General features: G+C 48.0%; 1 protein-coding gene across 1 annotated transcript; it reads right to left on the reverse strand.

The window, feature by feature from the left end:
- Positions 1-1,912: 1,912 nt before the first annotated feature.
- LOC6612387 (proton channel OtopLc) lies at positions 1,913-14,120 on the reverse strand. Its single transcript, XM_032724093.1, has 6 exons — positions 11,265-14,120; positions 7,014-7,802; positions 6,838-6,955; positions 6,683-6,779; positions 6,431-6,616; positions 1,913-6,361 (listed from the first exon to the last, which is right to left on the reverse strand). Exons 1-6 carry the CDS (start codon positions 13,094-13,096, stop codon positions 5,058-5,060), a joined length of 4,326 nt encoding a protein of 1,441 aa, XP_032579984.1. The 5' UTR covers positions 13,097-14,120; the 3' UTR covers positions 1,913-5,057.
- Between the last annotated feature and the right edge of the window lie 703 nt (positions 14,121-14,823).

Below are 14,823 nucleotides of genomic sequence, written 5' to 3' on the forward strand. Positions count from 1 at the left end.
AAAGCAAAGGCAATAGCAGCGCACGGCGGCAGCGGCAGAGGCAGCGCTCGTATATCGTATGTTCTACGATATTCGCTGTCTTTCGTGCGAATACCGTTTGTTGTTGCTTTGCACTGCACACTGCACGAAATTCGTTCAGTTTTAAGCAACAAGAAGGAATATATAATTACATATGTGTGTGAGCAAGAATTTGGAGTTACTGAAGTTATGGACCTTTTAAAAAGACAGAATGGAGACTTTTTCTTTCTTTTGTTCACTTTAGTTCGCTCGCTTGTTGTTTTTTCAGTGTACTCTCTACCATTTCTTCGTTTCCTTGTCCGCCCCCTTTCACACCATTCGCTGCACCGCAAGAGGCACAGTAATAAATGATTACTCGCAAATGTGTCCAAAGCACGTGAGTAAATGGAAATGCCTATGCGACAGATTGAACATTTAAACCAAACATTAACCAAATGCACTGCAAAGTGTGCAAAAGCGAATAAATATGGCATTTTAGTGAAACATACTATTTGACCAATATATCATACAATTTTATAGGAAATATACAAATAGTTGTGAATTGGAATTAATTATCGGGCGAGCAAATAGTCGTCCCTTCATGTTTTCCCAAGCAATTAGAGAATTGGGCAATCCTGCAACCCCTGAGCCGCAGTCCACTCGTGGAGTGGAATTTTTCCGGCTGCTCCTTGGTGTCCAGCGGCGTAATCAGATTATCGCCATCGGAACTCGAAGGGGAACTCCCCTGGGCGACCCACAGTGCATACATACATATGTACATCCGCACATACTTATGTGCAGCAAAAGACGCTAATGGGCCAAAAAGGTGTGACACGGGGCGAGTGCCACCAAAGATGCACAAAAGCTCCGGGCCCGGGGTGGGGGTGGCTCTCTGGTGCTCCTCTTGTTTTTTGGGTGGCAAAAGTGCGACGAGCAGTGCTGCTCCGCTTTGCCCAGGAGCAGCGCATGCGTCGAGTCCTGCCAAAGGACATTCACCTCTGGTCCTCAGCGTTTGCCGCCAAACAGGGTGCATTTATGTACGTAAGCCGCTCGCATTTGTATCTAATTGCAGGCGTGCCCACAAAAACGAAAAAACTAACAACAAAAGCCATAACACACACCCACCCACAAATATATATAAACAATAAGTTCACTTAAGCGGCAAGTTAATTGAATTAGGACTAAGTCCCGGCATGGAAATTCGAATGAAAACATGGGGCTATCCCTTTTTGAAAAGCATAGTATCCAACAGATGCAATTATTTTTTTTTTAATCATATCTCCTGCTCCTTTTGGCAATCGAGTGGCGGCTTAACCCTTTCTTCGTGTATCTCGCAACTCTCCTGCTTTTCGTGTGTAATCATGTATTCGAGCTACGCTAACCTAGTTTTCGGCCAGGTCGGTTGGCCAGGGCGTGGTTCCAATCCCGGGTAACCAGTTGGTGCGTGTATATACCCAAGGATCTGGCACATGGCATCCACAGATTGCAGCGCGCGTCAGGGGAAACAGCATCCACAAAGGGTTCGCAGCCGAGAAAAAGAGAGAGAGAGAGAGAGTTAGCGTGTGGGGCATTGGGGAATGCCATAGTCCGTCTCGCTCTAAGGGATGCAAAAACGTAGGGGGAAATCGCGGTAGTAGCTCCAACTCGCAGATACATGCCCGCGCTTCAAGATATAATTGCGAGTGTGTATCTCTATCTGTATCTGTATCTGTATCTGCTACTGCGCCCATTCCCCAACTTAAAAACAAAAAAAAACAGCTCCATCCAGTAGTTCTCCTTGCAGAAACCAACCCCCCTCCCCCTGGGCAGTCCCACCACTTGAGAACCCCACCCTGAGGCTCCAAAAAGCGCACTCCTTACGCAGAACACTACTTAAGTTGTCGGTGACCCACATTCAGGATGAAAAACAACGCCATTTTCCATAGTAATCGAATTACGTTTCAATTTATTATTCATATTTATTGCATATTTACTGCTCTTTTATAGTCAATATAGTTTTCATTCGGGTGTACAGGACTTGGTGGTGTATTTATGCTTGGGGAATACAGAACATTCACGACTAGTTTTACATTGTGTTTTAACTTTATCATCATAGCCATTATTGTAAATACGTATAAATATACTTGTAACACTTAATACAAATTGCTTTTCCTAGGCTTAGTCAAGTTGTATTGGTTGAGTATTTTTTGAAAAAAGGTTCGAAATGAAATTGAAAGTGGATTCTAGGATATTCGGAACAGGCTAGAAAATGGAACAGTGTGGAATATGGAATTGCAATTACTTACTATTCGAATAAAGCAAATACTCCTAGGGAATATTTGAACAATGCAACCATGCGTAACCATAATTATATTTTACTTGTCATATGAATTCAAAGATACAGTTCAAATGAAGTTTATTGCTTGAAAAACAACCACAGAAATTGGAAACAGAATAGCGAAAGGAGTAATTGTGGTTGTGTTTGTAAAATATACAAGAATTTAAAGCATTAAATTGTTAAAAACTAGGTTAAAAAGTTCAGAAATAGTCGAGGAAAGTTCTTTTCTTAGTTGAATTTAAAAGTGAGTCCCACAATTACGATTATTACGTTTATTTTGATTTTTCTTCTTGAATGATAAGAACAAATAGTGGTTGTCGGGTATAACTTGAATATTTCAGTTTTTTTTTTTTTATTTTGTTGTCTCCGATTTTCTTTGAGTTTTATTAATTTCGCATAAAATGTCCTTCGATTCTACGTGGATTAGGAGTTCCTCTAATGAGTTCGATCGCTCATCATAACTACTTAGTGTCAATAAATTCTAATACAATCGCCTGTAAATACAATACAATTTTCAATTTTGATTTTCGCTTAACGTGCGTTTTTCGAGCAGTGTTGCGAGTCGGCGTACAATAAATACATGTAAGAAAATGCATACAAAGTTACAGTTAATTCTAGTTAAAAATTTAGTACGAGTATAAAAATTGAAATAACTAATTTAATATATATGTATATATATATTTATATTTTTTGTTTCTTTGTTTGTTTTTCCTTAAGATTTTTGGTTTTGATTTCGATTTCGATTTTGGCATTCATATAACTTTGAATATACAATGGATGAGTCAGTAGATTCAAAAAACTCGAACTCAACTAGAAAGCAATTACAACATAGGCAACGTAATGAACTCTTTGGCATTGAAAACATAGATCGCATCGTATGTATGTGTGAGAGGAGTCTATATCTATACGTATCTTATACCATTATGGTAGACAAAAAAAACACAGACATATTTATATACCACCTTAAATAGATTTGTGCGTTTTACAGTAAGTGATTTTATTGGAATTATTCGCAATCTCTTGAATTGTCCATCTACAATTTGGTTTCCTTTGAGCTTTCATAATACTGAAGTGGGGGCTTTTTTCGGGCAATATGGGGGAACAAGCACAAAAGTATCACATAAAAACCTATTCGCATTCAAGTCAAGTTAACAAATTCGGTTAAATGCTATGCTAAAAAATCAGGGCCCTCAACAAGGGGCTCAAACAAACAATCCATTTGGGTGCGGATGGGGTTTTGGGGGCGTAAAAAAGGGGGTTCTCTGCAATTCGGATTGAACTTCTACATATGCATGTATGTGAGTATATATCCTTAGGTGCTAGGCTGTGTAAACCGTCTACTTTGTAGTACAGTGTTGTGTAATAACTTTTGCGGTTCCTCGATTTCTGGTGGGGTTAATGACTTCTCCAATCCCTATTCTTCTCAACTCCTCTCATTTCTTCATCCATTCTGCTTCGTTTTCTAACTTGTAGTTGCTGAAATATATCCATTATGCTGCGGAACGCCGATTAATTATCATTGTAAATATCTTTGATAGAACTCGCTGTGTTCGGTTATGCATAATTGGTATACTGCTCTCTATTTGGTTGATCGTTAGTTTGGCGGCATACCTCGTAGTGCGGTTGGTTCACAACCCGTTTTGCTGATTCTCCTCAGTCAGTTGCTATATATAAATATATAAAATGTTGTCCAGTTTCTTGATTGCGACCGTTTTCAACATTTATCAAACTTGATATTTTCGTAGATTTTGCGGCTGTATGTGAGTGAGTGGGGGGATAAACATGAATTCATCTACTGTTACGTGTTTTGCCTACAATACTACTCATCGCGCTCACTTTCTACCACCAGAGATCCCAAATATCTCAAATCGCCTACAACATTTTGTTTAATGCTCTAAAATCTGCATATCAATATGGTAGTGAGTGTGCGTTCTGAGGCTAAACCATTTAAGATATTGCGTATACGCACTAGTGACAATTGCTTGGGAATTTATTGCGTATACGCCCTACTGGCATTGCTTGTGATTTCAACATTGATTTATCCTTGCTGCGCATCCTAAGTTTAACCCATTGTTTTATCATAGCTTGTGCTCGACTTCTTGATTTCCCATCGCTTGAGACCCGACATGCGAAGGACTCGCATGTCCTTCTAATTTTTTCCTCTCTAGGATATGTTTTTCGCTCTCAACGCTTGCATCCGCTTGGTCAAATGTTGCTTGGTGGTGGTTCTCGAAGATGGGTGCCTAGTTGTATGGTTTTTGGTTTCGTTGGTGGGTGGATTGGTATGGTGGTGTGTTTGTTGTGGTGCGGTGTCCAGCAGATGCAAGTCCTAGACAAAGCTGAGCTCATGGCCGCTGATCGCGTCGATGAACTCAAAGTGCGCGTAAACTCATTCGCCGTTGATCACGTAAACCGGACAGAAGGCCTTTTCCGTATTTAGGGATTGCGGCGACAGTGCCCGGATGGGTGCCTTCAGTCCACAGCTGCTGTCGCCGCCCTGTTGCCCTTCTCCACCGGCCTCTCCCGCTTCGGCGGCTCCGCCTGCTCCCCCTGATCCTCCCGATCCGGCACCGGCACCGGCATCCTCTGCCGAATTACTCTCGCCGCTATCCACCTCCTCGACGGTCTCCAGCTCGCCGCCAGCCAGCGTAGTGGAGCAGTAGCAGTAGGACAGGTTCGTCTTGAGATCCTCGCAGAATTGCTGCTGCTGCGCAATGCTCTGGATGCGCGAGCGGGCGAATTCTCACATATACGTGGGCTTCAGCTTGTAGGCCCTCTTCCAGATCTCGCACAGGCACACGGTCGAATGGAATCGATAGAATATGGCCAGCGGCATAGACACATGCGTGATAATCGTCCAGGCCCACAAGCCGTAGAAGTTCAGCTGTATGGGATGCGATTCAGCGCGTGATTTCTCCAGCGTGCTGATGGCCCACATGGCCAGATTGACGACCAGCATAAAGGTGACAATCTCGCGTCCGGGCTTCTTGCGCAAATGATCCGGACTGACGGCCTGCCGCCGGCTAGCATCCAAAATGAACATGGTCTGACAGGCGGTCTGGACAATGGAGGCCAGGGCATTGATGGGCACCAGCATGTCATCGCTGCGCAGGGTGAAGTGCCCGGCGATGACCGTGAAGATGTTGTACAGAAACGAGCCGGTCTGCGCACCCACCAGTAGGATGTCATCCAGCGAGAAACTCCTGTAGGCATCGTACTGCAGATGTCGTATCTGAATCATTCCCACCAGAGTGGCTATCGTGGCCGTGCCATAGATGAGCAGCTCGCAAATGGTCACCTCCGTTACGGCCATGGCCACGAACTCCGGCCGTGAGATTAGCACAAAGAAGATGATCAGCGATATGATGGTCAGCACCAGGATGAGTATGCCCACGAACAATCCCTTGTGGGCACGGGCACAGTCCACGGAATAGTGATGCGGCGATCGCTTCATCGGCGAGCTGATCATATCCGGACGCTGGGGCGTCGGTGTCTGCGGCCTGGAGATGCTCCTCCACATCACGTACAAAATGGCCGCGCAGATCAGCGAGTACTCGATGGTGCAGGGGAACAGAAATGGAGAGGCGTCCTGCACCAATGTACCGATGATGTTCGTTCGCCGGCACTCAAAGATCTGGTACGGTCCCTTCAAACCGCGGGGCACTCGCAGATGGGCCGTCGGATCGTGCTGGATAATGGCGTGTCCTCTAGAGTGTCCCGGTATCCTGTGCGAAATCCTCAGCGTGCGATTCTCCGGATTGTAGAATGTCAATATTTCGTGCTTCGTCTCTTGGATCAGAACATTCAGCCAAACGGCCAGGTTCGTGCCAATCATGTGCATTAAACCGAAGCGAGCGATGATCTTGTAGCGATACACCTTGATCTGCTCGTTGTTCAGGAAGATGAAGTACATCTGGATGAAGATGAAGGCCATCCGGGTGGCCGGGGTCAGGGCCAGCAGCACGTTGTGGCACTTGGTGTCCGGATTGAGCTCGAAGTACTGCCCGAACTCCAGGCCCGAATAGATCATGCTGCCAATTCCAAAGGCTATAATTGATCACATAAAGTTTTAGAATAATGTGCACAAATGATTGGAGGAGTACAGTGAACACTTACCCACGGCGCCCATGCGCAGATAGAAGCTGCCGTAGTGGGCATCCCGCCGTCCAAGTGGCGAGAGCAGCGATGGTCGCCTCACAGGAATCGGCGGCGGAAGTCGATGGTGCACGGAGTTGCTATCCGTATCCGATTCGTCCATGCTGTCCGTTCCACTCGCCTTCGTTGCCGATTTATTCGGCGAAGCTGGTGTGGAAAGGTCACGCTTTCGATTAATGAATCCACTTACTTTAGTACTCTTTCGAAACTCACCAATCGGAACTGGTAACTTGGGACGTCCCCATATCAAAGTGGCGTACATGAAGAGCAGGAATATCATGCTGCCAATGTACAAGTACAAATAGTACACCTAAACGGAAGATGGAAAGTGTTATAGTCATAATATAGCCATTAGTTATATAGCTCACCTCATAGAAAGAGGGTGGGATATAGGTTGATATAACCTCTGCCATGGGAAACGCTATGCCCATGACGACTAATAGTTTTCCGTAGAGTGCGGAGAAAAGAGTGGCCAGTGCATCGCCGCTGTAAATATATATAATATAATATAGTTGCCAGTAATCTAATAATCCAATCTACTCACGCCTTGACCCTCGGCATCGGCGGATAGACGAAGGATGGCCGGTGCGTGCGCTTGATGGCGGGCAGCACTGGATAGTTGGTCAGCTGGTGCGAGTGATACATCAGCGCCAGCTGTCCGTCCGCCTGACTGCCGCTGAGCGCCAGCTGTGAGCTGCTGCCGCCGGGCGAGGAGGGCGGATCCGAGCTGTCCGGCCCACCGCCACCTCCAATATCCCGATCGCCGTCGCCATCTCCTCCGCCAATGATCAGGCCACTGGGACCCGGAGTCTCCTGTATGTTGCCCTTGTGGCTGGGCAAACTCGACTCATCGATGGTCACGTGGTGCTGCGAACCTGACCGTGCTGAGACCCTTCCCGGCGATATGGCCACCGCTGGTTCGGCTGGCATGGCCATCAGGGAGCCAGCGCCGGCGGCGATCGGAGGAGCCACTCCTGCCATGAACAGACGCCGGCGATCGACGGGCGAACTGCTGCTTCCGCTGTCGGGCGGCGGTGGGGGGGCATAGCTGCTGGGCACCGTGGGCGTGGGCACCCGGACACTGTGGGTGTGGTGGTTCTGGTGGTGCGGATGCTGGAACTGGTGCGGCAAGTGGTAGTGATGGTGGCTGCTTGTGAAGTGCGACCTCGGCTGGCTGCTGACCGCCGTAGTTGCAGCCGTTGTTACCGCTGGAGCAGCAGCAGCTGGTGGTGGTGCTGGCTTCTGTTCATCCTGGTAGCTCACGGTGGCAATTGGTGGCTTCAGTGGCTCTGGCTTCGATGGCTCCAACGGTTCGGCGGTGGAGCTGCTAGAGCTGGATATGGAAGAGGAAGATGAACCGGATGTGGCCGACATTAGTGGGATCAGCGATTGGCGAATATATATGGTATGCGTGGCTGGATTGGCGGACCGACGTGGACTCACTGAATCGGTGGTCTGGGCTGTGGGCCCCGCACCCGATTTTGCAGATACAAATACTTGCGACCGGCTTAATTAAATAATGGTCCCCCCACCAAAATGGTACATATATATACATCTATATACATATCTATATATATACATATATATAAGTGGGTGAGTGTACTGGGATTTATTGTATCGGATGCCAGACATTTCCGCCGCAGATACATTGAACTTGGTGTCCAGTCGCCAGCCTTCGACTGAACTTTAAACCCTGCCAGAAGATGGCCCTCTATTTATAGACGCTGGCATTCCGGGGGAATCTCTGGTCTTCCGGAACACCCACCGTCCACTTCCACCCACCGGCAGACACAGCATGTCCTCTCCAATTGCGCTTAATAGCAGAAAGCAGATCCAGTTTCAGATTCAGATACAGATACAGATTCAGATCGCGATAAACACATAGAGCTGGCAAAAAAAAAAAGAACAATAGCCACTCGAAACAGAAACTTAATGAAAAGTCCCCAACCATACGCCACGGGCAATTGAAACTAATCGCCGTCTAGTGGACATACAGCACAAATCGGGATACAAGTGCGAAGCATACAGTGCGTTTCATGGAACTATGGCGGCTTCAACTTTGAACTCAAACTGTATTAGCTGGTATAGTGAGCAAATGGCGAACATAGGGTAAAACTAGATATTGCCACCATAAATCCAGCAATGTGCGGTGCCATACATAATGGCGCGCACTGTACGCCCGATAAGAGATTATAGAGACTTGTGCATGTTTTTTAGCTGGCGGCACTCACACAATCGCAGAATGTTTGCTGGCCTAATGGAAATATGAAATATGCTCGCTACGCTGGGATGTTTAATTAAGGCGGAACGGCATGCATATGACACATGACACATGTTGGATGACAGGTGAATCTGAAATGGGAAAGAAGAGCGAGAAGAGCGAGGGGCGGAGGTGAGCTTGGGTTTTCAAGGGGCCACATCCTGCTTCACACGTTTCCCATGCCAGAGCAAAGCCAAACGGATCCAATCCCATCCGATCCAAGTCGATCCGATCCGAGCACGCATCATTTATTCGCATTCAAATCGAGGCTAGACCCCATTGCACTTTCAAATCGCAAAGCCACTCGAAAATAATGCCGGGCATCATTATAACATCTGGTTGTAGACACGGAAAGAAAATTTGACCAGTTTCAATACCTAAATATAGCTGCATATTCATTATGCATACCCTAATATTATTCACTTTAGCTTTTGAAAACCAAATAAAACATAGATTGTTTCGCAGCACTAACACTTTTTTCCAGTGTGCACTAAAACGGCAAAATATGAAGGGGGTTTTTGGCGGATTTAGATGGGGTTCGGGCTTATGAATAACCTTGACATCAGGTCACAGCCATCCACGGAGACAGTGGTGCATGCAACACGAGGAGCGGTTGCAATTGTGTGGATTGTGTGGATTGTGCACTCGAGCGCACTTGTAATCTGATTTCAAAAAGCGTGCTGCGTGCTCCATGCTCCATCCTGTTGTGTCCTCGTATTTTTTTCGGGGTTGTTAACCCGACACGACGGCAACCTTCTGCCCCCCTGACTGTTGCATAAATGGATGACGCTGGCGCATTCTACATTTCCACCTGGATTTTCACCTCGCCTCCATTCTGCCAGCGCCACAAAGTCAAAGGAGTAAACACTTTGAGAAGTGGCACTCCATGAGTTACTCTTAATCGCAACAAGGAAGTAACGTGATTTCACTGGATTATCCAGCTTGCAATCGAATGACTGACTAGTTTGTCAGCGAGATTTCCTGATGGCCAGAAAGGTAGTTGGATCAATCAAAGAAGCGGCTATTCAATCGGCAACCATCAATCCGGTTACCCTTAGTCAGTCAGACGGAGCTGTGTATTCTCGACTCGAAAGGCGGAAGACATCAAGTATTCATGGGTGCGAGCGAATGCATTCAACCCGGCTCCATGCAAATGTCCATTACTGGCTGCTCCTTGCATTCGGACAAAACCGCAATGGCAACCCACACACAAAAGTCGCCACTGAGCACATGGCGCAGCAAACTTTCAATTGACCCATTTTGCGGTGGTCGCTCGGTGGTTTTTGCGCCGGCTTGGGGGCAATTTGCAGGCGAGCCACTTGCATTTAGTGCCATAATAATGGGCGTGGCAATGGCCGAGGACAACAACCTGGTCGGGCATCCTATTCACCTTTCACCTCCGCGTTGCTAACTCTACGTTTTGTTGCCTTTTCATGATTTTTTTTCCACCTGCAACAATTTACAATTTGTGCATGTCAAGCCAATCGAGCAGGTCGTGTTCACCTGTAAAATCCTCCCTTCGTAACCTACAGTCGGTTCCACCTGTACGTGCACACATGGCCGCCGGCATACCGGGCGTATACGCACTCGAAATGCCGCATACGCCGTGTGCTCCTTGCACGCGAAATACGAAATTCCATTACTGAATTGAATGGAAAGTTTTTGGGTATTGATGTAATTGAACTATTATATGCTTTCTAGTTTTGGTAACTAACTATGAAATATTTACCCTTCAAGTGACTAGGACTACAGCTTGCCGTTTTCCCAGTGCATCGTCCTCGTTTCTCTCCGTTTACGGCTCTGTTTACGGCGTGAAACTTGTGAGGGTGTTGCTCTGGAAACGGTTTGTTTAATTAAAGTGGAGAGCATACGATACGAAGGAGGATGCAGGCAGACAACGCCGCAGCGGAGCAGCGAAGCGAATGCAGATGGCGCCTTTCGTCGTGGCAGGAGCAGCGCCCCAGAGGACCAAGTGCAGCAATGAGGCAGTGGAGGAGTGGCCCAGGTAGAGCACTGACACGATGCCAGCCCGAGAACACAAGTTAAACAGTTTTGTCAGCTATTAGCAGCGACTAATGGAGGCTGACGACGAATAGTTAGTTGAAATTAGTGAGAAGAAGGCGGGGGTAGGGTGGCACGGCATTCTGAGTACGATTATGCAATTAAAGGAGTGCCCCAGGAACTTCGAAACCAGAACCAGACGTGATGGTTCACTTAGATACGAGAGGCGGCAGCAGCATCTCAAGTAGAAGTTTCTTTAGCCCGAAGCCCTGTGAGATTTACATCTCAAGTTGGGCGAAAACTTGCGCGAATCTTAAGCGAAAATCTAAGCTCTTTATGATTAGTTAAATTAGTTAGCTGTTAATGCGATTATCATACGCAAAGCTTTTAACATAATAGCGCTGCTAAACAATGGATTTCCCCAGCCATTATCAATGAGTTCTCAAAAAGCATGTAAACAGGTGGAACGGTTTGTCATTGCATATCACATCATTATAACCCACAAGACCCACTTTACTTGCTCCAAAAACTCACCCGATCTGCTCCTTGACGGAGGCAGCGACTCCCACGGCAGCAGCAGCGGATTCGGCCAGCTTGGGTGGGCTGCTGACCAGCGGCGGACTGCAGACCCTCGGCGGCGTCGTGATCCTTGGCGGACTGTGCATCTGGTGGGCCAGCTCCGGCGGCGGACTCCTCATCAGCGGCGGCGAGGGCATCGCCGGAGCTCCCTCTCCGGCCTGTGGACTCTGCATGCGCTGCGATCCCGACTTGATGGACCCGGCAGGACTTCGCACGCCTGCCTGTCCTTGCGAGCGAATCGATGTCTGCGACTTGAGCGAGGCCTGGGGTGAGAGAACACCAGCCGCCTGGGCGGAGGCCACGGATCCTGTGCGAGATCCAATGCGAGAGCCACCGCGGGATCCGGCAATGGATCCCTGCTGGGATCCCGATCTCAGCTGCGATCGCTGGCTGCCACTGCGACTTGGGCCGCGACTCTCGGGCTTCGGTGATCCTCCTGCTCCCCCAACGGATGTGGAAATTGATCCAGTCAATATGCTGGCAGGCCGAGGTGAACTGATACTGTCGCCGCCCTGCTCCTGCAGCGATTCTCTGTCCACGGATATCTCGTCCGTCTCCTTGGTCAGCTCTTCCTCCTCTTCCTCGGGCTCCTGCTCCAAAGGTGGTGGTGGTATAAAGCCCCTGTCCTCATCTAGTTCCGCAAAGTGCTCCGGCGGCGGAGCTATGATAGAGGAGGCAGAGTAACCGTTGCTTGGTGGTGTGGTTATAGTGGTGGACTCATCCTCGTTATCTAGCGAACGGCTGTAGTCCTCCCGAGCTCCGCTCACGGGTTCGGGTTCGGGCTCGGGCTCAGGCTCGGGTTCAGGTTCGTTTTCCGGCTCTGGTGGCTGATCCTCGGGCTCCGGTTGATACATATCGGGTGGTGGCTGCTCCGCATCCAGTCTGGGTGGCGGCGAGTTCGGCTGGGACTCCGCCTCGCCCTCGCTCTCGTCGGAGGGCGTGAGTGGTGGTATCTGGCTGATGTGCTGGGCAGGCGGCGATACCATCCGGCTGATGTTGAGTTCCGGGCAGGGTGGTGGTGTCACGGGCGGGGAGGGGGAGTTGGATGGCGACTTGGTCAGGGGCGGGGTCACTTGGCCGAGATTGTGGCCCTGCACATAGGAGAAATTTGAGGGAAGCGGGGGCAGTGGGGGTGGTGGCGTGGACTTGTCGTCGTCCTCCTCTTCGTCTTCTTCCTTGGGAGTGTCTTCCTGGGAAGCCTGTTCCTCCTTCTCCTCCTCCTCCTCCTCCTCGGGATTGCTTTCCATGTCCAGCATTTCGTGTGGAGGCGGAATGGCCACCACCTCCTCTGCATCATCGGTTTCCTCGCCTTCACCATCGTCATCGGTGCGAAGGCCTGCATCATCCATGGGCGATAATGGAGGTGGTGGTATCAGCTCCAGTTCCAGGACTGAATTAATAGGTGAGCCCGGTGGAGAAGGAGCTGCTGGGGCTCCTTGATCCTGTTCTGGATCGGGTTCCTCCCGCTCGTCCTCATCGTCACCCTCATCGTCCTTTTGCTGTGGTGGCGGTGTGGGAGTGGGCGGAATATCATCCGTTTCCGTTAGGGTGGGTAGCGGCTGACCCAGTAAAGAGGGCGGTGGCGCCACCAGGAGCAGCACCTCCTCGGCCAGCGAAACTGTGGGCAGCGGCGGCGGTGTAACCTCGCCGGCCTCCTGATTGTTGGCCGTGTTGTCCACTTCCTCGATATCGGAGTCGATGCCCTGGGCAAAATCCATGTAGAAGTTATCCCGCGAATCGCTGGAACCGCGTCGCAATTTGAGCGACAGATCCGGCGAGCTGTCCATCTCGCTCGCACACGGGGCTTCCCCTTTTGTTTGCGCTCGCTCTCTCTCTATCTCTCCTCCCCTACTCCTCTCCTCCTATTGTCCTTTCAGGAAATTCCTTCACACACACACGCCAACAGTGGCGCCCTCTAGCGTTGGCTTCCGTTCAACTGCGTGCCAATCTTTTTTTCTTGGCGCTTTTTCGCTCAATTCTTTAAGTTTTTCAATATTTTAAGTTAGTTAGTTGGCGATTTTTGCCTTTTCACTTGATTTCACTGCACACGCACATTGTGTGTATCCCTAAAATGCACAAGGAAGTGTCAAAAACACGCATACGCACAGCATCCCGCTCTCTCTGTCTGCTCCTTCCACTCACACTCGCTCTCTCTGTTTTTGCAGAGCTGTGGGCGTTTTTGGAAGGGGCGTGGCAGTGCAGCTTGCTGCGCATTTGGCTTTTTACGCAATTAGAGTGCGTGAGTGTGTGAAAGTGCGTAGTAGGAAGTGGGAAGCTGGGAATTAAGGGGTGGGTAAAAAAGGATTAGAAAAGGGAATAGGGATTTCCATCTTCCCTCCTCTGCAAATGGCAAAATTAGGCATTGGTTTCACAAACGTAATAAACCATAAACGCACTTTTAATTTAGAAAAAAATAAACATATATTATTTGGCACTGAACAGCTTTTAGCACACAGGAAAAAAAATCAACGGTTATGGTTCGTGTTCCGGTTTCGGACTCCGTCCGTGTATTCTTCCGTTCCGGCTGCTCGGTGAACGCACGGACTTGTGCTCGATTTACATTTACTTAGCCGACTGGCTCTGCGACTCCTGCTGCGGCGGCACTTAATTCTAGAATGAAGAAGACCGAGTTTCAACTCGCAATGGAACCCACAGCGCAATGAGTTTTCATCTCAAACGAGAGCGAGAGCAAGAGCGTAAGATGGTGAGAGAACGAAATGAGAGAAATGGTGAGAGAAAGCGCCGCATAACGGTGCCGGCTGACGGTGGTTGTCGAACGGCATTTCGCTTGCAACTACAACTACAACGCACTTGACCGGATTCCAATTGCCTTTGTTCGCAAAAGTTTCCAGTTTCGAGTGCACATCCAATCCCGGAATAACGGAATAACAGCATAACGGAGTAACGGCATAACGAAATCCCGCAATCCGCGACGCAGATTAAAGTAGGGTAGGAAGTCAAGTGGCGGTTGAAAGGAGTGCAAGTAGAGCAACTACTTACAGGTGGGCACCAGCACCAATTTCCACGAGTAATCCATGTGGAAAATGCTCTTCTAGCTGCCAAGCTATTTAATTCAAAAACATTTTATATACTGTTTTGTAAACAGTAAACTCCTGATTATTTATCAAGTAATAATGATGTGCCTAGACTTAGAATTCCATAGCATACTTTTTTACGCTTCTTGTGTTTCTTCAGAGTACTAGTTTTCCTTTTGAATCCTATTTTGAATGCAAATCGATTGGCAATTCAGTTAAAAGATCAGGAAGAACGATATTCCATTTTTCAACTATTATATCCAGTATATGGATTAAAATCGGACTGTTTTGGACTTTCTGCCCAGTAATACGGTTTTGGGCAAAACTTCATTATTTGCAAAACGGTTTTTTCTTATATCAACGCTAAAAATGGTCATATTGCTAAAAAGAAAACTGTTTTGTGCTGCTTGTTACCAATACTAAATATCAATATCACTTTTTGGAAGCTTTAGAAAAATTTAATTTTTTCCACTTTTTGC

Source organism: Drosophila sechellia, chromosome X (genome assembly GCF_004382195.2).
Source record: "Drosophila sechellia strain sech25 chromosome X, ASM438219v1, whole genome shotgun sequence".
Taxonomy (NCBI): Eukaryota; Metazoa; Arthropoda; class Insecta; order Diptera; family Drosophilidae; genus Drosophila; species Drosophila sechellia.

Bases quoted from the DNA above. Each gene is read 5' to 3' on its own strand.
- LOC6612387 (XM_032724093.1), bottom strand. From the start codon at position 13,096: ATGGACAGCTCGCCGGATCTGTCGCTCAAATTGCGACGCGGTTCCAGC. The intron at 6,956-7,013 runs GTGAGTAGATTG...ATATATTTACAG, and splicing joins CCGATGCCGAGGGTCAAGGC to CGGCGATGCACTGGCCACTC. The intron at 6,362-6,430 runs GTAAGTGTTCAC...GATCAATTATAG, and splicing joins TCTGCGCATGGGCGCCGTGG to CCTTTGGAATTGGCAGCATG.